Source organism: Rhinoraja longicauda, chromosome 3 (genome assembly GCF_053455715.1).
Source record: "Rhinoraja longicauda isolate Sanriku21f chromosome 3, sRhiLon1.1, whole genome shotgun sequence".
Lineage (NCBI taxonomy): Eukaryota > Metazoa > Chordata > Chondrichthyes > Rajiformes > Arhynchobatidae > Rhinoraja > Rhinoraja longicauda.
Window position 1 is genome coordinate 64,554,452 of NC_135955.1, and position 25,427 is coordinate 64,579,878.

General features: G+C 40.1%; 1 protein-coding gene across 1 annotated transcript in view; it reads right to left on the reverse strand.

The window, feature by feature from the left end:
* Window positions 1-24,730, reverse strand: part of prdm6 (PR domain containing 6) — a 172,927-nt gene extending 148,197 nt beyond the window's left edge. The window contains exons 1-2 of the mRNA XM_078397012.1: window positions 24,253-24,730; window positions 16,497-16,801 (exon numbers count right to left, since the gene is read on the reverse strand). Of these exons, the coding sequence (XP_078253138.1) occupies window positions 16,497-16,801; window positions 24,253-24,730 (783 nt within the window). The remainder of the gene's footprint in view (window positions 1-16,496; window positions 16,802-24,252) is intronic.
* Window positions 24,731-25,427: the final 697 nt, after the last annotated feature.

Consider the following 25,427-nt stretch of genomic DNA (forward strand, 5'->3'; position numbering starts at 1 on the left):
ATAGTTTTCTTCACTGCCTGCTGTGCCTGCATGTTTACTTTCAGTGACTGGTGTACAAGGACATCCAGGTCTCGTTGCACTTCCCTTTTTCCTAATCTGACACCATGGAGATAATAATCTGCCTCCTTGTTTTTGCCGCCAAAGTGGATAACTTCACATTTATCTACATTATACTGCATCCGCCATGCATCTGCCCATTCACTCAAAGTCCAAGTCACCCTGCAACCTCCTGGCATCCTCTTTGCAGTTCACGCTGCCACCCAGCTTTGTGTCATCTGCAAATTTGCTAATGTTACTTTTAATTCCATCATCCAAATCATTCATATATATTGTAAATAGTTGCGGCCCCAGCACCAAGCCTTGCGGCACTCCACTCGCCTGCCATTCTGAAAAGGACCCGTTTATCCCTATTCTTTGCTTCCTGTCTGCCAACCAATTCTCTATCCATGTCAATACCCTACCCCCAATACCATGTGCTCATTGTTTTGCAATGCGCATCATAGTTGCTGACAACTGGTCAAAGAGGCTTTCCTGCGCATTATCTGGATGACACAATCCTTTGGTACCATTGCATTTTGTTAAATAGAGGAAGCATTTTATGGTGAAATAAAAACCATCAGGAATATGATTCCCAAAAGGTCCATAAATTACCCATTACTCTGTAAAATGGTGACTACAAATCTCTGTGATAAATCATGACTGTGTCTCCATTTTACATGATCGAGGTCTTAGCCAACAAAAACAGGAGCTGGGGTTTTCCTATAAATTGCGTCTTTATTGCACACAGTACTCATGATAGAGCATTGGATCATATTTCCTGGAATATTTAAAAGCTAACAACAGCAAAAGTGGACATATTTCAATGTCCCTCATGCTTTGAAGATTTTAATACCTTTGACCATCGGAGAAAAAAAACAAACATATCCTCATTGTTCATATCTTACAAAGCCCAAACATCTTCAAGAAAAGCATTTGCATATTTATCTGATCAGACTTTTGGTTCTTAGTGACTAATGCTTGTATCGGGTTTAATAACAACATGTACTCATAAAAAAAGGTTCTGATTACAATCAGATGTAAATGTTAATCAAAGCAAAGCAAATGTAAATTAAAACATGTTTTTGGATTCATAAATATTTTACAAGGATGGCAACAATACATTGAATTAACTTCAACATTTCACAATTAAACATTTGTTATCCATTTTCCCCTGCCATCTCCCACCTCCTCTCCAGAAGGCAGTGAACCCGATGGTGTGCAGCTTGCAGAGTGCGAGTTGTTCCCTGGCACTCCATCTGATTGTCCACTTTTCACATGTGTCCTCAATAAGGTGGAATAGATTGTATTGTTCACCACTCTATAGTAAACTTGTCATTTTAAATCAACCACCCAACTAATTTCATGTGCATAGGAAGGAACTGCAGATGTTGGTTTAAACCGAAGATCTCTGGAGAAATCTGGATAGGACAAGTTTGCAGGGATATGGACCAAATGCTGGCAGGTTGGACTAGTGTAGCTGGGACATGTTGACTGGTGTGGGCAGGTTGGGCTGAAGGGCCTGTTTCCATGCTGTATCACTCTGTGACTCTATGTTTCGGATCTGAAGAAGGGTCACGACCCGAAACATCACCTATTCCTTTTCTCCGGAGATGCTGCCCGACCCGCTGAGTTACTCCAGCTTTTTGTGTCTATCTTCATTTCATTTGCATGTGGTCAGCAGAATTGAGTAAGGAGTATAGCAGAATCCAATTCCCATTTCTAAATCTATTTCCTATTAGCAATGGTTAAAATGTACCTTAGAGTGCTATTCAATTTAAGGGCAGCCCCATTCTCTATAAAGATCTCTATATAAATAATTTCAAACAATGCACACTGGATTGCAAAAGGGAAGAGAAACCATGCTAAATTATGCCTTCCCAAGCATATTACGGCAGTTCTGTCAATACTCTGGCAGAAATTAGCATAGACTGAAGATCAAATTTGAGAGTTTCTAGGTTTTAAAGGTTCAGTTTCACACATGCCAATGCATTTAGCAATTGGATCTCGTGGGAATATAATCTAAATTTAAGTGCAAAACACCAGCTGATGTAGCTTTGGTCTTTAGGAAAAATTGTATTGACAAAATGACAACCATCACAAAGAAATACATTGTAAATAACTATGCTGCCTGAAAGTCATATTTAACAGATAGGTTACACAATGCTTTTACATTTTATAAATACATCAAAATAAATCCAATTATAACCATTTTTTTGTGCAAACATTGTGATCAAAAAAAATTCTATCAATGGACTTCCAAGATTACAATTTCCATGCTGTATATATTGTTAAACCTTAGACTTTTAACACAAGCCTTACGGGAGTGAATAATTTGTGATAGCCACTGTATCAGCACACAAATAAATTATTTTCACAGGGATTTAAATGTGGGCACAAAATTTATGGTACCAAAAAAGCAATACATAATCACACACATTTGACCTATTAATTTATACATTCTTGTATTTGATTATTATTATTCTGCAACTGCTTAATAATCTAATTTCCTAATTTCAATTGTGATAATTTGTAAAAAATAATTATAATGATACTTTGTCAAATCGTAAACATTTTTTGAACCTAAATTATTCCCAATTGTCTATGCTCTTGGGGGGAAAAAAACATAAGGCAGTTCCATGAAGGTGACAGGGAAGAGAGAATTGGTGACCAAAGCAGATTATATTCTCCAGAGATGCAGCCTGTCCCATTGAGTTACTCCAGCATTTTGTGTCTATCTTCAGATTATATTTAATGTTGCTAAATGTAGTGTATTGTGAGTGGGCACATCTAGTTTCACGCATGAGTTAAAAACAAACTGCTTCAGGAACATAGCAAGTCAGGAAAATCTGTGGAGGGAAATAGACAGACAACATTTCAGGTGGGAACCCTTTAGACATTCAAGCATGTACATTCAAGCATGTACATTCAAGCATGTACATTCAAGCATGTACATTCAAGCATGTACATTCAAGCATGTACACGCCATGCCTGATCTGGCTATGATACGAAACGATATGATACGATAGAACTTTAGTTTATTTATTATATTTGACTCCGGGAGATTTACTCAGGTTTACATTTGCACATGGACCAAGAGGAAATGTGTGCAAGGGTCCCAACTATATTTGGATGGCACCTTATGCTCCCTGTTCCCAATTCCATTGGATCTTGAAGCCACCTGTTAATGCCTGGTCTAAAGATCAAAGGCTTGGACCTCTCCTTTTGAATGGCTTTTAATAGACCAGTGAGTCTAGGTGATATCAAGTGTAGTTGAGTGGGAATTGATTAAGATTTTTCCAGTGATTCTGAGCTCAATTTATTCATCGTTTCTTGAAACTGCTTTCTCATACGAAGAATCTGGAACCAACTAAATGTAAACCGGTGTAACTTTTTTCCCAGAGAACTGTTAGCTGGTAATGCTTCTCAATACTGAAATATCCTGCATCCTCAATAGCTCTGGATGGACAGTTTGAGTATTGATTGATGTGTCTGCATTTTCCTATTGTAATTTAGGTAGCATGTCAATCAATGCCATCAGCAGTAGGTTGTATGTTCAGGTTAATTGATCACATTCTCTACCACTCAGAATACATTGGTAAGGAACCTTACATTGAACATTGAATCTGTACAAAATATGTTGTTTTTCCCAAAAACAATTGTTTCCTAGAAACAATAACATAACAATACCTTCACAAAATGCTGGAGTAACTCAGCAGGTCAGGCAGCATCTCGGGAGAGAAGGAATGGGTGACGTTTCGGGTCGAGACCATTCTTAAATACCTTTGATTTGTACCAGCATCTGCAGTTATTTTCTAACAATACCTTCACCTCATTATGTGATTCCTGCACTATAATAATTATGAGGAAAATGTTAGATCATAAGGTCATAAGTGATTGGAGTAGAATTAGGCCATTCAGCCCATCAAGTCTACTCCACCATTCAATCATGGCTGGTCTATCTCTCCCTCCAAACCCCATTCTCCTGACTTCTCCCTTAACCTCTGACACCCGCACTAATCAAAAATCTATCTATCCCTGCCTTAAAAATATCCACTGGTGCTTTATCCACAATGTTGTTTTCCTTTCTAGCATCAACATTTTATTTTGCTTGCATGGTACAGAAGTGGTCTGTTCTCAGATTAATTATTAATTTTGTAATGGAAAAGATCATTTTGTGCACTTAGCACTTGACAATGAATAAATAACCTTGACTAAATAATTTGATGTCTGCTTAGTCATATTTCCCCTTTGCTGCATCTTGACACAGCTAGTAGATAAATTATGCAAGCTGCAAGGACAAGTCATGCAATATGCTTCCCTACTCGTTTTAATAGAGTTAAAACTGACCGAGTTCCCCGACCAATTTTCCATCTCCTGTGTCCAGGCAACAATATATCCAGGTGCAAAAAGAGTAAAATCTGTCCTACCCTGCTCTACACTAACGCGGATGTGTTGGGCAAGTATAAATTGGTATTACAGTGTATTCTATGTCTGGAGGGGTTTCTGCTGAGGAGGCATGTGAAATTGATGAGACGACGATTGGGAAGGATGGTCATGCAGCAGAAACAGATGACAGTTTCTGAAGAGATGTGCAAAGGGTCCAGTGGACATGAATCATAAGGGGATGACGGATTAGCTGTGTTGACTGAGGAATATTTAATGTAATAATGCAGCATTTCAATCAGGTTCAAATACTACAGGTTCACTCACTTAAAAACTCCCATTATCACCTTCCTATCTCATCAGATAAAGTAATGGAATAATACAGCACTAAAACCAATCCAACGTCAGCCCAACTCAACCATGCAGACCAAGCTGCCCCAACTAAGATAGTCCCATTTTCCCACATTTGGCCCATATACCTCTAAACCTTTCCTATCCCTATAACTGTCCAAGGCTCTTTGAAATACTGTTATACCATCTGCCTCAACTACCTCCTCTGGCAGCTCATTCATTATACCGCCACCACTCTGAGTGAAAGAGTTGCCCCTCAGGTTCATATTAAATCTTGCCCCTTTCACCTTAAACACATGTCCTCTTGCTTTTGATTTCCTTAGTCTGGGTAAAAGACAGTGCATTTACCCTATCTAAACCCCTCATGATTTTATACACCTCTACAACATCACCCCTTGGCCTGTTGCACTCCAATGAATAAGGCACCGAAACGTATAAGATTATTAAGGGGTTGGACACGTTAGAGGCAGGAAACATGTTCCCAATGTTGGGGGAGTCCAGAACAAGGAGCCACAGTTTAAGAATAAGGGGTAGGCCATTTAGAACTGAGATGAGGAAAAACTTTTTCAGTCAGAGAGTTGTGAATCTGTGGAATTCTCTGCCTCAGAAAGCAGTGGAGGCCAATTCTCTGAATGCATTCAAGAGAGAGCTGGATAGAGCTCTTAAGGATAGCGGAGTCAGGGGGTATGGGGAGAAGGCAGGAACGGGGTACTGATTGAGAATGATCAGCCATGATCACATTGAATGGCGGTGCTGGCTCGAAGGGCCGAATGGCCTCCTCCTGCACCTATTGTCTATTGTCGATTGTCCTCGCCTGCCCAACCTCTCCCTATGGCTCAGCCCCTCAAGTCCTGGCAAAATCCTCAAATGTTCTCTGCACTCTTTCCAGCATAAAGACATCCTTCCTATAGCAGGGTGACCAAAACTGTACATAGTTCTCTATGTTTGGTCTCACCAACATCTTGCACAACTATAACATAATATCCCAATCTCTATACTCGATACCTCAACTGATGGCTAATACATCAGAATCCTTCTTGACCACCCTATCTACATGTGCCACCACTTTCATTTGGCCAAGATTAATTCAGTCATCTCATCAAAAGTTTCCACAGTTAGTACATAAATAGATTTAAGTGACTTAAGAATCATTATTTGTTTTTAACTTTTGCTGATTTGATTGCTAGAATCAGCCCTAACATGTAATTAAATACTGTATAATACACTCTTTTCACATTCTCATTTTTGAGTTAGAATAGATATAAAATGGTTATTTTGTGTTAACTGACTATTTCTGAGCCTAAATGTCCAATCTCAATTGCCCTTTTACTAATCAGCTCTCTGTGTTAATTTAATCAATAAAACAGCTTTTAGACACTTGAGATACCATCAGAGAAACAGAGGTTCTAGAGATTTTCAATCCATTCAAGGTCAATAGCTGAAAACTAATATCGTCATGTGTACTTCAAAATATATATGTTGCAAGCAAACTTTTGAACGAGTCTTTGAGATGCTTCCTCTAAACAGTTGTGCTTATTTCATGTTCATAAGTCATAGGAGCTGAATTAGACCATTCGGCCCATCAAGTTTACTCCGCCATTCATTCATGGCTGAACTATCTTTCCCTCTCAACCACATTCTCCTGTCTTCTCCCCACAACTTTTGACACCCTTACAAATCAAGAATTGGTCAATCCCCAATTTAAAAATACCCAATGACTTGGCCTCCACAGCCGTCTGTGGCAATGAATTCCACAGATTTACTACCCTCAGGTTAAAGAAATTCCACCTCATCTCCTTTCTAAAGGCATGTCTATGCAAACATAGTTGTTTAATAAATCATAGTACTGCTAAAAAAAGCACATTATCAGAATTGATTTTGCAAGGTAACACCTGCACTGGTCACAGTGAACCCAAACTGGGTTAATGGAAAGAGGAACCTTGCTGCCATGTTCTGGAGGGTGTAGAAGACTCAGTTGAGGTCTTGCTATGACAGGCTGAAGGATGTGGCTGATGACTGGAACAGTGAGATAAAGGCTTGGGGAAGCAGTTGGCCCATTTTAAAGTATGCATGCAATGTAATGAACCTTTTAGAGTCCAACCCCAATTTTGCACAAGCTTTGCACAAGGCCTGGGACCTGTTATATCCATCATGGAATCTGAGGTGGTGAGCTACATTTCAACACTGGTAGAACTTATTCAGTAAGCAGCATTTGACTAACAATGTCTAAATGCAGACATAGTCATTTAATAAATCAAAGCACTGCAAAAAAAAAGGGCTGTAGCATGGTCCAGCGGTAGAGTTGCATCCTTACAGCACCAGAAACCCGGGTACGAACCTGACTGCGGGTGCTGTCTGTACGGAGTTTGTACTTTCTCCCTGTGACTGCGTGGGTTTTCTCCAAGTGCTCCAGTTTCCTTCCACGTTCCAAGAACGTATGAGTTTGTCGGTTAATTGGCTTCTGTAAATTGTCCCGAGTGTGTAGGATAGCAATAATAGATAGAACTAGTGTATGGGTGATCGTTGGTCAGCGCGGACTCTGTGTTTCCACATTGTATCTCTAAAGTCTAAAGTCTCAGCTTCCTTTGCAGATCAACAAGACTCCAAATGAAGTGGAGTATGTCACTGCACTACTGCAATGTGTGAGGGCAAGCCCAGGGAACTGACAGTATCTCTACAGTGTCATCCTTCAGGTAGTCAGCCTTAGTGAATTCATAGCTACAACTTAACCAGTGCACTTGTCGTGTTGACTGGTGACGTTGCAGCCATCTGCGAACTGCAACTTTCACTAGTTGAAGTTAGTCATCACAGAGGGCTGCTGCTTGTCATAGGATGATGCTGTTCACAACAGGTTTTTTTCGAGCTACTCAGATCATCCTCACATTTAAAAAAGTACAAAATCACCTCGTATAATGTATCATGGGAACAGATAAATGATTCTGATGCTGAGAAAGAGACTATTAGCAGTTAAGCGTATTGTTGTGGATGAAGAAAGTCAGCAGTGTAAAATTAAATATATATTCACATATTAACCATATTTGTCAACCATAACCATAAAGCTTCGTCCCATAGCTAAAATCAAACCATTCCTCCAATTTGACGATCTCGAAAAAATCATCCTCGCATTTATTTCCTCCTGCCTGGACTACTGCAACTCCCTACACACGGGGATCAGCCAATCATCCCTGTCCCGCCTGCAATTGGTCCAAAACGCTGCAGCGAGAGTCCTGACAGGTACCCGTAAAAGGGACCACATTACCCTGATTCTGGCCTCTCTCCACTGGCTCCCAGTATGGTACAGAATCGATTTCAAGCTCCTCCTATTTGCATACAAAGCCCTAAACAGGCTTGCCCCCCCCCCCCCCTATCAAAAATCTTCTAACCCACCACTCAATCTCCAGGTCCCTCAGGTCGGCCGACTTGGGGCTACTGACTATCCTGCGGTCTAGGCTTAAGTTCAGGGGTGACCGCTCTTTTGCAGTTGCAGCTCCTAGACTGTGGAATAGCATCCGTCTCCCCATCAGAACTGCCCCCTTCATCAACTCCAGGTTCAAAACCTACTTCGATTCCCTAGCGTTTGAGGCCCTCTGAGGGGGTGCTGTAAACTGTTTATGTATGTGTTGTTAGGTTTGTGTGCTATTGTATGTTCTTTTTTAGTACCTGCACTGATGTACAGCACTTTGGTCAACGTAGGTTGTGTTTAAATGTGCTATACAAATAAAATTGATTTGACTTGACTTGAAACAAATGCAAGGTTCCTTAGTTTTGAGTTTATGGGGCTGTTTTTGTATTAATGTAATACATTGTACATAATGTTACTGATTAACTTAAGATGAATAATTATATTGATATTCAAAATCTGTACATTAAACTTAATCAATATCTCTGTTCCTTTAGCGAGTTACATCTTTCTGTACCTTTATGCACAATCTGCTTTTTCCAGTATCACAAGCCTCTAATGATCATTACAATTTTTTGTTGTGTTGACTGTACATTCCGTTTTGTTTAATTGTCTTATTTACAAAGGGGTACGACTGTAAGAGTCACTGCGATTATGGACACGTACATTGCCTTGTTCGAATATCACATATCATTTTTGCTCCTGCACATTTTTCTCCTTTGTTTAAACAAAAGAAAAGCCCACCATCAAAAGAATCTACAAGAGGCACTGCCCAAAAGAAGGAAACATCTAGCATCAAAGACACCCGCCAACCAGGTCATGCACTCTTCTCGCTGCTACCATTGGGCTAGAAGTACAGAAGGTGAATCCCACACCACAGCTACTTTTCTACAATCACCAGGTTCTTGAACTGAGCTACAAAACCCTGATCCTACCTTAACAACAGAATACTGTGGACCAGCTCTTCCACCACTTGTTTATCTAATTGTGTTTTGCATTTGCACAGACTTTTTTTTTCATTGTCTTGCAGAATTTATTGATTATTTATGTATAGTTTATGTTTATGTGTATTGCAGGAGTCTATGTGCCTGTGAAGCTGCTGGAAGAAAGATTTTCATTGCGCCCGTACCCCAATGTATTATTGTGCGCATGACAATAAACTCATGTGTGGGAAGGAACTGCAGATGTTGGTTTACATCGAAGATAGCCACAAAATGCTGTAAAAACTCAGCGACTCAGGCAGTATCTCTGGAAAAAAGGAATAGGTGACGTTTCGGGTCGAGACCCTTCGTCAGACTCGACAATAAACTCAACTTGATTTGACATTCACCTATTTGAGGAATTAGCCTGAAAAATCCGTTTTTCATATACAATTAACAAAAAGGTGATTGAGCAGATCTTGTGAGTGATCATTTCCAGATAACTTAGCAGCCATCGGGAAATTGGATTGAGTTCTTCAAGCTTCAGGCATGCACCTAATGATTCACCATTCACACAATCCATTTTTTTCTCTTGCAAACATAAAGTGAAGTTCAAAGATAACCTTCATTCAATAGTCAGAAAAGGAGCAGATTTTATTGGAATACCCAATGAGATGCAAATTAAATGACCTGCCTTCTGACATTGATGTATTGAACAAACTATGTACTATTCTTGTCAGAATATTTTCTCATTCATTTTTCCTTGCTCCTTCATTGTTATGCACTTCAGTGTGATCTTTGTTATTCTGATCCCCCCCCCCCCCCCCCCACCTCACTGTGGGTCTAGGGTGATTCAACGCATTGGACTCCATCAGGACATTGGATCACAAGCGGACTGTCCACAGGAACTGATGATCACCATGTACCATTGTTTCCCTTCAAGTCTATGGTTGCTTTCATGCTGTTTGTCTTTGGCTGCATTAGTTTGCATCCCTGAAGGTCAGCAAAACCTGCCTGGTCATTGCTCAGCAGAAAAACAGAGCAATGGCCAAGTGTGTCTGCTTTGTCACATCTTTCACAATGCCGTCAAGCCTTGCACTGTTTCAAGCATGGATTTGCCCAATTGTGTGATTTTTTTCTTTTGCAAGGTGAAAGATTTTAAAAGGAAAATGATAAATGATTTTCCGCAACAAAAATCCAATTTCCTTCATTGTGCAAGAGAAACCACTAAGTGACGGAGTAACTCAACTGGTCAGGCAGCATCTCTGGAGAACGTACAGGTGGCTTTTGGGTCAGGTTCCTTCTTCAGATGGATTGTGTGTGTGTGTGTGTGTGTGTGTGTGTGTGTGTGTGTGTGTGTGTGTGTGTGTGTGTGTGTGTGTGTGTGTGTGTGTGTGTGTGTGTGTGTGTGTGTGGAGTGGTGGTGGGGGTGGGGGAATGCAGAACTAGGACTGGCAGGTAATAGGTTGATACGTTAGGAGGATTTTATGATAGGCAGATGGTAAGACAAATGCCAGAGATGAAAAGACAGAAGGTGTGAGACAGAAGGATTGAAGAGTTACGAATTGTGATGCTAGGGACAGGAATGTAGGTGGAAGGGGAGGGGGAGGGGAGAAATAAGTGTGATTCCAGTGAGGCACCAGGGATGGGGGGGGGGGGGGGGGAAGAGTTATATGGGGGCAGAAGGGGGGGGGGGGGTTACATAATTACCTAAAATTGGAAAAATTCAACGTTCATACCATTGGGTTGTAACCTACCCAAACTGAATATGAGGTGTTGTTCATCCAGTTTGCGTGTGGACTCACCCTGGGAAAGGAGGTGGCCCAGGGCAGCAAGGTCAGTATGGGAATGGTACGAGGAGTTATAATGGTTAACAACCGGGAGATCCAGCATGCCTTGACAGACTGAGCGTAAGTCGTCAGCGGAACAGTCACTGAGTCAACTCTTGGTCTCACCGATATACAGGAGGCCACATTGGGAACATAGTGAACCAAGGAGATGCAGAGGGAGTGGTCTCTGTGGAAGGTGGAAAGGGGTGGAAATGGGAAGATGTGCCAGGTGGTGGGATCACTTTGGAGGTGACGGAAATTGTGGAAGATGATGTGTTGGATGCAAAGACTGGGAGGGTGAAAGATGAGGACCAGGGGAACTCTATCCTTGTTCTGTCTGGGGAGAGGGGGAGTGGGTTTCCGTGCCTAAAGCATTCACCCATATCCATCAGCCTCCAACCATTAACTTTGTACTCTTGTGTAGGAAAGAACTGCAGGTGCTGGTTTAATTCAAAGGTAGACACAAAATGCTGGAGTAACTCAGCGGGACAGGCTGCATCTCTGGAGAGAAGGATGGGTGATGTTTCGGGTCCAGGCCCTTCTTCAGGCTGGATCACTTTGTACTCTTTCTTGTTTTATCCTTCCAGTGCTTCTAATCTTTCAAAACTAAGAAGTATCTATTGCCCATGTCATTTATTGGTCTTTGTTATTTATTGGTCTTTGTTATTGCTTTGATTTTCTTTTGGTGCTACTCACCTATTTAAATATTCTTGGGTACTAATTCCTACTCAATCGCATGTGCTGATGAATTCAATACTTGATGCTTTCTACTACTACTAGAATATGAGAAATTTGCTCAGTTTCTTGGCTGGATTCTACATGGAACCCCATTGACATTTTAATTGACTTGCACACTGGATGAAGTTGGCAGAAAGCATTCAAGGGCACTTAAAATGTAAAGGTTTCCTAACTGATGTCACAAAGAGACAACCATAGCTTTCCAGGTTTTTATAGAGTCATAACAGACCCTTCAGCCCATCAGGTGCTCATCAAGGTTCTGTCCTCATCCCACCTATGAGGCCTTGCTTCCAGAACATCTTCGCAATCCATCCAACCTTCATCTACCTACCTAACCATTCCGGAACAACTGTATTTAAACAAGGCCTTAGTAGTTTATATCCGTCAGAATGCCAGATCCCAAAATACCAAGAATTAACGGTATATTAATTGTTTACAGTTACTAAGAATGCCTTTTCCTATCTCTTCTTGGCTTCAAGCATTATATCAGCAATGTACCAGTAAGAATTATTAGAAAAATAATAAAAACAGGGTCCGACTCTGCCATTCGGACCATACATGGATGATCCAATTTTGGTCTCAATGCTACTTATTCGCTCTCCACACATAAGCTTTGACTCCCTTCTAGTTCAAAGGTTGTCAGTCTCCACCTTGAATATATTCAAAGTATCCACCTCTGCAGCTCTCTGGTGCAACAAAATCATAAGAGTCATGAGCCTCTGAGAAAATAAATTCCTCCACCTCTTCAGGTTAAATGAGTAACTCATACTTCATAATCATGTCCCTAGTTCTAAGAGGGGAAACCGCTCCTTAGCTCCCACCCTGGTAATCGCCCTCAGAATAGAGTCAGGAAGTCAGAAAGAGGCTCTTTGATCCACTAAGCCCATGCCAACCATGAACAACCCTTTTAGACTGTTACGATTTTTATCTCATTTTTTATTCTCCCCACATTTTCAACCATTCATACTTGGGGTCATTTAGAGTGGCCAATTAACCACTTAAATGTTGTATGATTAATAAACCAATCATCCAGATTTGCAGTTGTGATAAAAGTCAAACCAACTAAATCTTCTATCGTTACACTATAAAAGTGTTAGCAGAGAAATATTTGGGACATGAATATACGTAATTCAATGCAGAAATCAATTTGTTGTCCATGATTTCCTCATTTTTCATAGTTTACATTTTTCTGCATTTTTTTCCTTGAAGGCCTCAGAATATGAGGTGCAGTCAACTAATCTCATTACAAAATACCCTCACAACTATTCTGCCTGTCTGTTTCTTGAGTCATGGAGCCATTGAGTCATTCAGCATGGAAACAAGCCCTTCAGCCCAACTTTCCCACACCAACCAACATGTCCTATCTATACTAGTCCCACCTGCCTGCATTTGGTTCATATCCCTCTAAACTTATTCTATCCATGTACCTGTATAAATGTTTCTTACACATTGCGATAGTACCTACCTCAGCTACTTCCGTCGGCAGTTCATTCCATACAACCACTGCCCTTTGTGTGAAAAGGTTACCCCTCAGGTTTCTATTAAATTTTCCCCCCTCACCTTAAACATATGTCCTCTGGTTCTGGATTTCCCTGCATTGCGTTTACCTGATCTATTCCTCTCATGGGTCTGTGAGTGTGTGAAAGATTCTCCTCAACCACATGAGAAAGAATAAGTTACCTTGGTTTTCTGGAAAGCATTACTTACTCAAAAAAAAGACAAAAAGCACAAAAATACATTTCTCTTTCTTGTTTGGTAGCTCAGGAAGTGAAATTCAAGGCTTTAATAAATCTGGAGTGAAATTAGTAATCATGACCATAACACCACTGGATTCATGTAAAACGCGAATCTGGTTTACTCGTGAGAAGGAAGGAAATAAACCTGGCCTTTATGTGACTCCAGCCCAACCAGAAGTGATGATGAAGTGATGATGAAGTGATGATGAACTGCAGATAGTGGTTTAAACCGAAGATAGATACAAAATGTTGGAGTAACTCAGCGGGACAGGCAGCATCTCTGGAGAGAAGGAATGGGTGACATTTTGGGTCGAGACCCTTCTTGAAGTGGATGTGCAATTAAGAACGACCAATAAATGTCATTTTTGCTCCCGTACCTATACTCTATGAAGTAAAGAGCGACAGTATGAAGCAAAATTCTTCATTGTATCACTGTAAACTTAGATGTAGAATTTTGACAGTTATTTTTAGTGTAAGTCTGAAACTAGTCTTTTAATTTTTCTACAATATTTCCACAAATTGAATTACCAACCAGCATTTTCCATTGTTGATCCAAAGTAAAAAGCTCTCAGTGTTACTATAAATTATTACAAAATAATTTATGCTAACAAGTGATTATTAAAAATGGAAAATGTCTTCCATTATGCAACATTGCTACTCTGCACATTAATTTCTACAACAATATCAAAAGGTATGAAAAAAAATTTTTAAAGCAAAATTCTAAACAGCTTTGAGAGTACAGGTACAATTTACCATTAAGACAATACACCTAGAGCATGAAAATAATATTCAACAGCAACATATAATTCATTCATAAGCCTATACTGGTTACCATACATTATATATATTGAAATGACATCCATATCTAAGAAAAGTTCACTATTTCAGAATTTGCCATGCAATTAAAGGCCGCGTGGGAATTAAGGAAACTAATACACCTCAGGAAATGTGGAATAATTAAGAAAACTGCACTGAAATTTTCAAACAGATTTCAAGATGACATAATTGAACTGTTTAAATTAAAGAAATTATTGACAAATTTATCAAAGCAAAAACTTCATTTCCACTTCATAAGAAAAGAAAACCCATTTCAACTTTAGAAACTGTGTCCTATGTCCTCTAGTTCTTCAATCATAGTCAAAGTTAAATAGTGTTGATGTCTATATCATTCATGTGATTTAATCAGTTACACTATGAAATATCCCTGCTGTTTAATCAAAGAATGTAGAACCAAAACTGCAATTGCAATACAATACTTACTGTCAATAACCTGTTACTCAATTTGCAGTCACAATCTGTATTATTCATATGTCTGAGACAAATTACAGAATATTCAACTATTTTTGCATGTACATGTGGTTTGGATGTGCTGGGGTGGGGGGGTAATATACAACAACAACAACAATGACAACAACAACAACAACAACAACAACAACAACAACAACAAAGACATGTGTCTATAATTGTAGCCACTAATGAATTTTTGGGAAATATAAGTGGGTATATTTTAATGAAATGAAACATCTTGACATATTGGGCTTTTTAAATAGTCACAATAGCTCATTAGGCCTTTTGGTTTTGCCATCGAAATTGGTGGACATGTCGGCTGATAAAGATGCAATGGGGATAACTAACACCATTCTGAGAACTGGAAATCAATTATTTTTAAGATCTTCTAAATCAATTCATAACAAAAGGAGTTAAGCTCCAAAGATAGTGTTGTGAATCTGATGAGCACTTAACGTGCAAGTGATTTCTCTTCATGAAATTTATGAACAGGCTAAGCTAGAATCCTTTTTTCACAACCCTAATGGCCCCATAGCAGAAGCGTCCACGTCGCAGGGCTGGAAACTGGAAGTGCCCTGAGCTAATTCTGCTACCACCATTATCTATTGTACAAGTGATGGTTCCCACTAATTGTCGCCGGATGCTTGAGCCCTTTCCAGGACGGACGATGACAGTGATGTAACATTGAAGCATGGATGATGGACACGAATGAAGAAGATAACCCTAATGGCGGAGCGGCACAAATTGGTCCCCAGCTAGCAGTTATGTTGTAATTCTGCCTTGCTACAAATCACCGGCAAGTTTGAGCATTAATAACATAATTGCTGACCATGTTGGTAGCTGTAACATTAATCTGCTGTAGTTATAGTGTAGCCACCATTCTACATAATAGTTTTAGAATCTGACTTTGGAACTTTGTTAACAGGGTTTTAGAATCATCAAATCATACAACCAGGTGCTTTCTTCATCTGTAATTTTTTTTACTTGTAAAATTTATCCCAATATCTTTTGCAGCTACATCTTACTGCATGTTTCATTGATTCCAAATGCCAGTATTAATGTTACAGATTCATAGAGCAGAACTACCACTTGCTACACAACACATGTGAGAACATATCAACATTTCAGCTGTGTGGTCAAATTCATGTGGAAGAATTAAAGAAACTGTACCAAAGCAATAAAATTAAGAAACACACTGTAACAGTATTTACTATAAATAAAAATATATACAGTCTCAAACAGCATCAAAATACACGGTACTGTTTTCAGTACAAAATTTACCTAATTCCTATATTTTATTAATTAGGTTGTGTTCTTATGGTCTTAAATCAATGAGAACTCAGTGATTTGAGTTATCTAGCTCAGTTTGTACAGTGTATGGATGTGATATGTCACATGTATTGTAAGTAGACTGATGGAGTTAATGAAGTTCCAAAAGTTGGGTTTTAAATTATTATGTGGAAAATGTGCTCCAAAATAGTTACAGCAAATTGAATCAAAACTGTTTGCTGCTGTCTTTTGTGACTTTTTAAAATAGATACTTCTTGAATGTTATCTTTAAAGTGGATTTCAATAAATACAGTTATCCCACTGAATAGAATTGCTGATAAATCCAAGGGAATCTATGTAATACAAGCGAATTTATGTTGCTATGATATCACATTATTCTATAATATGCAGCCTTCTGATCATCTTAAATGTAGCATTTATGTGTTTAGAGTTTAGAGATACAGAGTGTAGAGATACAAACGTCACAAATAAATTCATGAGGGTTTCGTGATGTTCACATGGTTTAAGGGGAACTGCTTCTTACCTCCCAGAGATGGCGGCTGTTCCTGAGACCTCCCATATGCACCTTTTCCCTCGAGAGGGTAATTCCCTGGTAAGGTCCAAGCCAGGTTCCCTGCGGGATGCGTTGGGCTGCACAGATGCCATAACCCAGGCCTGGCACAGTGCTGGTACACAGGCACACCTCTCGTGGCAGCTCCCGCAATCCACAGGGTACATCAGGTGGAGCGGTGCCTGCACTGCTGCTTGTGCCGACAAGACGACGCAGTGAGTGGAGTGGTCCATGCATTGGGCATTCGCCATTCCGATTGTCAGCACACATATCACAGCCTGAGGAGAGGAGAACAATCTGTATTACACGACACGAGAAGGATCACAGATTATTTGACAACAAAGCAGGCGTGGATTAAACTGACGACAGAAGCAGGATGTCAGTGTGAGAGGCAGGAGAATAAATCAGGTTAGCCTGAAGAAAGGTCCCTACACAAAACATCACCCATCCTTTTTCTGCAGAGATGCTGTCTGACTCACTGAGTTACTCTAACACTTTGTGTCTATATTAGGTTAGTTCAAAGCTGTTAATGAAAATGTTTTTAAAAAAAGACACAATGTGTTGGAGTAACTCAGCAGGTTCTCTCCAGAGAAGAATAAGTGACACTTTAGGTCAAGGCCCTTCTTCTATGCTCGAATGAAATTGCAAATTAGGTTGGGTGGAAAGGCATAGGCATTTTTGGTGTTGCAAAGGAGCACGGAAAACAGATAGGTTGCATCATACAAGAAAGTTGCACTAGCAAAGGTGAGGTGTTTGCCAAGAAACAACCATAATGATCATAACAGCAAACTTATAGTGCCTTCCATAATGTTTGGGGCAAAGACCCATCATTTATTTAATTGCCTCTGTACTCCACAATTTGAGAGTTGTAATAGAAAAAAAATCACATGTGGTTAAAGTGCACATTGTCAGATTTTATTAAAGGATATTTTTATACATTTTGGTTTCACCATGTAGAAATTACAACTGTGTTTATACATAGTCCCCCTATTTCAGGGCACCATAATGTTTGGGACACATGGCTTCACAGGTGTTTGTAATTGCTCAGGTGTGTTTAATTGCTTCCTTAATGCAGGTATAAGAGAGCTCTCAGCTCCAGTCTTTCCATCACCTTTGGAAACTTTCATTGCTGTTTATCAACATGAGGGCCAAAGTTATACCAATGAAAGTCAAAGAAGCCATTATGACTGAGAAACATTAATAAAACTGTTAGAGACATCAGCCAAACCTCAGGCTTAACAAAATGGACTTTGGAACATCATTAAGAAGAAAGCGAGCACTGGTGAGCTTAATAATCGCAAAGGGACTGGCAGGCCAAGGAAGACCTCCACAGCTGATGACAGAAGAATTCTCTCTATAATAAAGAAAAATCCCCAAACACCTGTCCGACAGATCAGAAACACTCTTCAGGTGTCAGGTGTGGATTTGTCAATGATCACTATGCGCAGAAGACTTCATGAACAGAAATGCAGAGGCTACACTGCAAGATACAAACCATGGGTTTGCCGCAAAAATAGGATGGCCGGGTTACAGTTTGCCAAGAAGTACTTAAAAGAGCAACCACGGCTCTGGAAAAAGGTCTTGTGGACAGATGAGATGAAGATTAACATATCAGAGTGATGGCAAGAGCAAAGTATGGAGAAGAGAAGGAACTGCCCAAGATCCAAAGCATACCACCTCATCTGTGAAACACGGTGGTGGGAGTGTTATGGCCTGGGCATATTTGGCTGCTGAAGGTACTGGCTCACTTTATCTTCATTGATGATACAACTGCTGATGGGAGTAGCATAATGAATTCTGAAGTGTACAGACACATCCTATCTGCTCAAGTTCAAACAAATGCCTCAAAACGCATTGGCTGGTGGTTCATTCTACAGCAAGACAATAATCCCAAACATACTGCTAAAGCAACAAAGAAGTTTTTCAAAGCTGAAAAATGGTCAATTTTTGAGTGGCCAAGTCAATCACCCGATCTGAATCCAATTGAGCATGCCTTTTATATGCTGAAAGGAAAACTGAAAGGGATTAGCCCCCAAAGCAAGCATAAGCTAAAGATGGCTGCAATACAGGCCTGGCAGAGCATCACCAGGGAAGACACCCAGCAAATGGTGATGTCCATGAATCGCAGACTTCAAGCAGTCATTGCATGCAAAGGATATGCAACAAAATACTAAACATGACTACTTTCATTTAAATGACATTGCTGTGTCCCAAACATTATGGTGCCCTGAAATGGGGGGGGGGGGGGGGGGGGGACTATGTGTAAACACTGCTGTAATTTCTACATGGTGAAATCAAAATGTATAAAAATACCATTTATTAAAATCTGACAATGTGCACTTTAACCACATGCGATTTTTTTCTATTACAAATCTCAAATTGTGGAGTAGAGAGGCAAATAAATAAATGGTGGGTCTTTGTCCCAAGCATTATGGAGGTCACGGTATACAATTCTTTTCACGTTATAGGTTTCAAAATGTACCTCCCAAGTGGAATGAAATGTGTCCTGACAGAAAGGTCATCCAAGTGAAAGGGTTGAGACTGGAACAGTTTAACAGGATAGGGCAATGGACAAGGCAAAATGGGCATCAGGAGTTAAGACTAAACACCAATGCCAATGTGGAGGGACAGGATGGAATCGAGAGGGAGAATGAAGGAGAGATTAGAGTGGTAAGAAGAAAAGAATGCCAGAGAATAGAAAGGGTCAATGGAAGGGCTGAGGGGAGAGACAGTCTACTTGACTAAGGAGACAACAAGAAACTTCACGTGTCAGAATACTCCTGTAACTAGTTTATTACAATTTACAAAGGTAAAAGCCTCATTTGCTGTAAAGGCTTTACCAATGCAAATTTAAGGGGGGAGAAGTTGGATATTAAAAACTACGAATTGGCGCCATTGCACATTTTGTTGTGTTTTCTTAATGCGATTACGTTTATTTTTTACAAATTTGCTTTACTCCCCCCCCCCCCCCCCCCCCCCCGTGTTCTGTGCCAGTGGGCAAGGAAATCGGATACATAGAATAGAAAGCATGTCTCCTTTACATTAGAGACTAGGTAGAAACATTAACAAGTTGCGAACGCCGTAGTTTAATAAAGTGGATTTTAGTCGACTGCTGATCCACCGACGAAGAGTTTAATTTTGGATTCAAAGATCATTTTTGTTATTTTGGTTTATAATCTGCAAACAACCTGTCTTTGCATCGTAACCACGTAGTAGATTTTTAGGCAGATGTGTATTAGTTTGCTATTTCCCGCCCGCCCTTTCATTCTATGGTTAATTCCGAACTAGTGAACAGATAATGGCAACTAACCCCAACTATTCGCGCCTAGGTGTTTCCCCTAATAACTCTGTACATCAATGTCATGTTACCACCCCTCTGTGTATTAGTTGTGTTTTGTGTTCTGCCTGTTTTTCACTTTCCCATTTTTAATATTTCAGACCACCCTCATTAATTATTTTAAAGGCTGGCAGCCTAGAATAGGCCAAAGCGCCCTATCCGGGTTTTATCTACCGTGTAATCTGTGTATCCCCAGTTTCTTCTGTGTTTTCCGCTTGGTTTAAAAACTCGGGCGTAAGTACAAAAATATGAGTAAATGCCCCCCCCCTCCCAAAAAAAATCTGTCGCAATGTCTCGGCGGTGGATATCTTAATCCAAACAATTATTAAGTAGCAAGAATTTTGCATTACAGTAATAATTGTACCGGTGAAAGAACAGCAGAATGAACCAGTCAATAACAGCTGCGGGCGAAGAAAGAAAATGTGATATGGATGAGAAATCACTCAGGACGTCCCATTAACATGGGTTTCAGTCCCGGGACCGCGGTTAATCGCAAATACATGTTATTCTTGCCGCTGAATGTAATTAATTTCCAAAATATAGTAAACAATTAAGAGCTGGTTACATTAGAATTGAATCCACTTCATACGCTTAGAACTATTATAACCCGATCAGTCATGATTCTCGATGGGAATGTTTGTAATGAGCAAATGCGCCAAATATATTCATCGGACACGACAATCTGGAGATCCCTTAGTATTCAAATAGTAATTGTATATATAGATGAGATATTTGGAGTTAAGAAGTACAAGGTAGCTCAAAAGACACCCCAAACACTGTAAGGTGCTAATCTTGAAGGACGCAATGAAATTATACCCTGCAATGAAAGCTGCTCGTGTACTATCTTAATCCGCGCTGCAACAAAACTTGCCATTTATTTTCGCTTCTGAAGATTTGCTGCTCCCGAGCAGCGCGTCGGATGGAAGGAAATTCATTGGAGTGGTTGTATCGAGTTATCGTGATTGCCTTTATGAATGGGAAGAGGTCGGGTATTGTTGCTCCCGAGGCAGCGCGTCGGATGGAGGGAAATTCATTGGAGTGGTTGTATCGAGTTATCGTGGTTGCTTTTATGAATGGGGGGAGGTCGGGTATTGGAACTAGATGAAGCCCCCGCGACCATTCCTATTTTTTCCCCACCCAGTTAATTTGTGGAGAACAGGGTCGCTTTCCCAAACCGCTCGGCACTTTCACGACAAACAATAGTCGTCAGATTTTTCCTTCTCATCCCATTCAAAACTTTACAACTTGGCCACTTTCAATTTATTTAAAGCTGCTCGGCAAACTATGGTTTTCAGGCAATTTGATTCCGAGATGCGAATCAAGCTTCCCTGTGCAAATTTATAGTTGACTTTCCATTTCGGAAGACCAGATATTGTAATATTACAATACCAAAGAATTATTAATGTTACATGTGTTACACCAAATGACATATTTTATAATGTGATATTTGCATTTACAAATGGAAATAAGAAATAAGGAGCTAAACCAATGTTGTAATTGGCTGGTTATGTTTGTTACATTCATATTAATGTATATGCACATTTTCACATACAGTGATTATATTATATCTGAAAGCACACACGATACACCGTCCATGCCATCTTTGAAGTTGAAAGTTAAACAGGCCTTCACATAATCTCTCCGTTTTGACGCATTCCTTGAACAGCGTTTGAAAGTATGACAGTTCGAGATCAGGCACCTCTGCACAGCGGGATTATCCGGGGGGGGAAATGCTGATAATTATACTATGCGTTTGGTTTAATGTTATCCAAGTAGTTTCAACGTTCTAATACGTGGAAGTTGGAGAGAGTAGGGAAATCTGTTATCTATTCAATTTAAAATAAATGCACGTCGTTGCATTAACTTCTTGTTCAACTTTTAAAAATAAATCTTTTTTTCCACTCATTACTTGGACAAAGGGTAATTTGGCAATTGTCTCATCTGCTCATACAAATTGTACTTACGCCGATAGACTGCGTGCCTCACTCACATTGAACAAATCGTTTATCGTTACTATCAACTTGCTTTCTGAAACATCCCCGATATCAATTTTAAGTTCATAAATAATATCAAGACCAGCTCGTATTTACATTTAATCATTGGTTGCCGTTATAGGCAACCACTGTTCAACTTTCAGCGTATATTAAATTGGGGCAATTCAACAGCCGTATCAAATCATCGTACCCATTTTAAATGGCCCAGTATCTTTCTTACATACATTATGGTTTATGGGAACCACCAAGAAAAAATATCATGAATAATTACCCATACCATAAAATGTTCAGTCCACATAACATAAACGTATCTGAATTAATCAATATTGGAGACATTTTCAATTATATACTATTTTTGTTTTGATGAAAAAAAATAGAAGTGCGAATTTGCAACCTATTTCTGTGCACACGGAGCAAATATACATCTGCCTTACAGATTCTAAATTGTCCGTTGTTTGGCAAGAGTTCAATGGAATATAAATATATCTGTCTGGAATAGCTCCATTAGTTATTTAACGCCGTGATCATCAAACGTATTAAAAATATTCCCAGGAATTGCAATACACCTAAAGAAATGGGTTGCCATGTGAGTATAACTGCCTCACTCGGCAACGTCTGGTAGTTTGTTATATTTCTCTACCGGTATTCGGGGTGTTCCTTGATATAAAGATGAAGACTGGGCTGGATGGCGCCGTTGGGCAGCTGATTGGATTTTGCCAGGCTGACGGAGTTTGGGGGAAGACAGATAGGATTTTTAGATAAAACTGCGGCTGGTCCCTAAGAGACCCAAACAATACCGAGATGATGAATAGCATCTCTGAGGCGATCGATCGGTGCCCTGATATAGTCGATTCGGCCAGCTTTCTCCAGAAAACTAGTGGCAATTAATTGTGTCTTGTCCGCTCATCGCTCATCTTTGTCTGGCAGTTATCGATGGAGATTAGTGCTGATGGACCATTTTATCACGTTAAATAAACATTCACCACCTTTCAACCAAAGGAAATATGGATAATAAAGCTATAGTTAGAAGTGCTCCTCACTCTTCAAATGACGGTTTAGATTATGGAGAATATGTGCTAATTTGACATATTTGATCTTTTGGGATACTTTATTTGGAGATTTTGAAAGAATACAGGATCGGAAAATTGGGTGACGTTTATCAGTTAATTCTATCCAGAATCTATCTCAGTCTTACAGTGAAATCTTTCACTGGTTTCAGTTTATCTCAGCATCTGAAAAGACCTTGCCCATTCACCCAAGCCGCTCTATATATGAAATGAGTTATCTCAGCTTAGCTGTTGAAAAAAATATCGATCATACAAAAAAGTATCTATGGATTCTTGAAAACAAATGTTTGTCCTGAGTCTGTCGACGATAGATTTATACTTCTGCAGCACGGCCCTGTCAACGTGTTTAAATGTTTACCTGTTTTAAGTTTTTGAAAAGTTACAGTGCCATTAATAGGCGTCTTTCACTGCGAGTGGTTTTAAGTCAATGCCTCCTCTACCTTACGTCGCTCTGTACGGAAGTAAAATCACGTTCTGGGCTGCAGTACGCAGTGTTTTTAAGGTTATATTTTAACTATTGCTGTAATTACGATACTGATTAGGATGAATATAAAGGTGTGTTGGTCCCTTCGCTTTCACATCAGTGGCACCAAATTGAACCATATTCGGAACCAAGTTTTGCCATACTCTATTACACATTTTCAATCGTCTAAATGCATCTTTTTTTAAAGTTTGCTGGAGATATCTCCAGCCATTATTCTAATATTTGACTATCGGTAAGACATATTTTTAGTTAGAAATGCTTTTTAAAATGATTGGTGATAACTCTGTTCGCCGCGAGAATTTCAAGGGACGTTTATGTGCAGTAGTACCGAGGACAGGATGCAATCGCTACGAATCGAGACAGTTCTCTGACACAACTGCTGCTTAGGAATTCTTTGCTATTGATTCAGACAAGGGGAAGGTTTTATTGCATCGTCACAATGCAAAGCGAAATCTCGCTCTCCGAGTATCAGACACTGCCGTGTTTCGTTCTTTAAAAGTCTGGCACTCACTCGTGCAACATGTTTGGCTGTTTCACTTCAATCCGGTCTCCTTTGAAATGGGGGGTGGGGTGAAAGCCTAATGTGTCCAACTTGTTTATATCTGCAAAGGAGGCGAGTGGACTAGAAATAGTGATTCCACTTGTGAGTATTCTTATTTAATAAGGGAAAGCAAGTTGGCGAGCACACTCCTTGGGATCGTCGCAGTTCACACCTTAACCACACAATATACCCTGGCTACACAGCAATTTGAAATGTTTCCCGCATTAAAGTTACGTTGCGGGAAATGTTATATATAGCGACAATTCACCGGCAAACTATCGGAGAAGGAGGGAGTGATTCACTCACGGTTATTGGGGTCGGTTCCATGGTTGTTAAGAGGGATGATCTCCATTCTCTGCTGTCCGTACAAATAATAGTCCAGATCCTCTATGGAGAAGGAGAATCTCGGCGTCCTCTCTGCCCCGTGTGAACACAGCTCACTGCCCGGGTTGCCGTTGAGCGCCGGGGGTGGATCGGAAGCCGCCAGTTGCCCCAACACGGAGATCTGCGGCACAGAAACTGGGGTGAGGCCGGACAGAGACAGGGAACACGCCGAAGAAGAGGCCGAGGAAGCGGTGGAAGACGCCGAGGTGAGAGGTCCCGAGTGGTGGCGGAGGCTCTCGCTCGCCGGGCCAGCTCTGTCGAGCGGCTGCAGCTGGCTGGGAATCACTGTCAGCGAACCGACTTTCAGCTGGGTCTGGGGGAAGAGCTGCTTCCAGTGTTGGATATAGGCGGGATCGACCTTCAGGAAAGCAGATCCACTGGGCTCGCTGGGTTTCATCATCTCTAAAGATTTCCAACTTAAATAATTAAAGAAAAATGCCGTTAGCTGTTGACTGAATATATAGTACATAAAAGTAATCTGTCAATTTATTCAAAGTTTAGCTTTTAATCATGTGCAGAGATATATTTGACTTTATGATTTCTTTGACTTTATGCGCAATATCGAACATGAAATGTTTATAACACTGACATTTTATCTTCGTGCAAAGGTATGTTTTAACTACACGAGTCATGGACTGAACAGTGTAGCTCGCAGGTAGACAACCTGACTAAACTGCGCTCTGTCCGAATATAATACGCTCTGTAATTGATGGCAATTAAAGTGACAGACTATATAATTACAAAAGAATGTTTTTTCCTCAATTCTGGAACATAAATATCGCACATAAATATCTACAGTGAATTAAAGTTTTAAAATGTGCATCTTTACGCACGGTACGTGGACATCTGAATCGTTTTAATGTTACCAATAAGCTTCCAGACACCGCGTCAATGTAACACGGCACCATCTATGCTTCTCACCAGAAACGAAGCACATTAAAAAAAACTTGCAAAACTCCTCGATCAGCTGCCAACTTGGAGCTGACGTCGGTTTGCGCAATTCAGGACCAAATAACAGCAGTTTAGACACGACTTACCCAACGATGTTATTCCAATCAGACAGCAGGTTTTAAGAAACCCGACTTGTTGACGGCTTT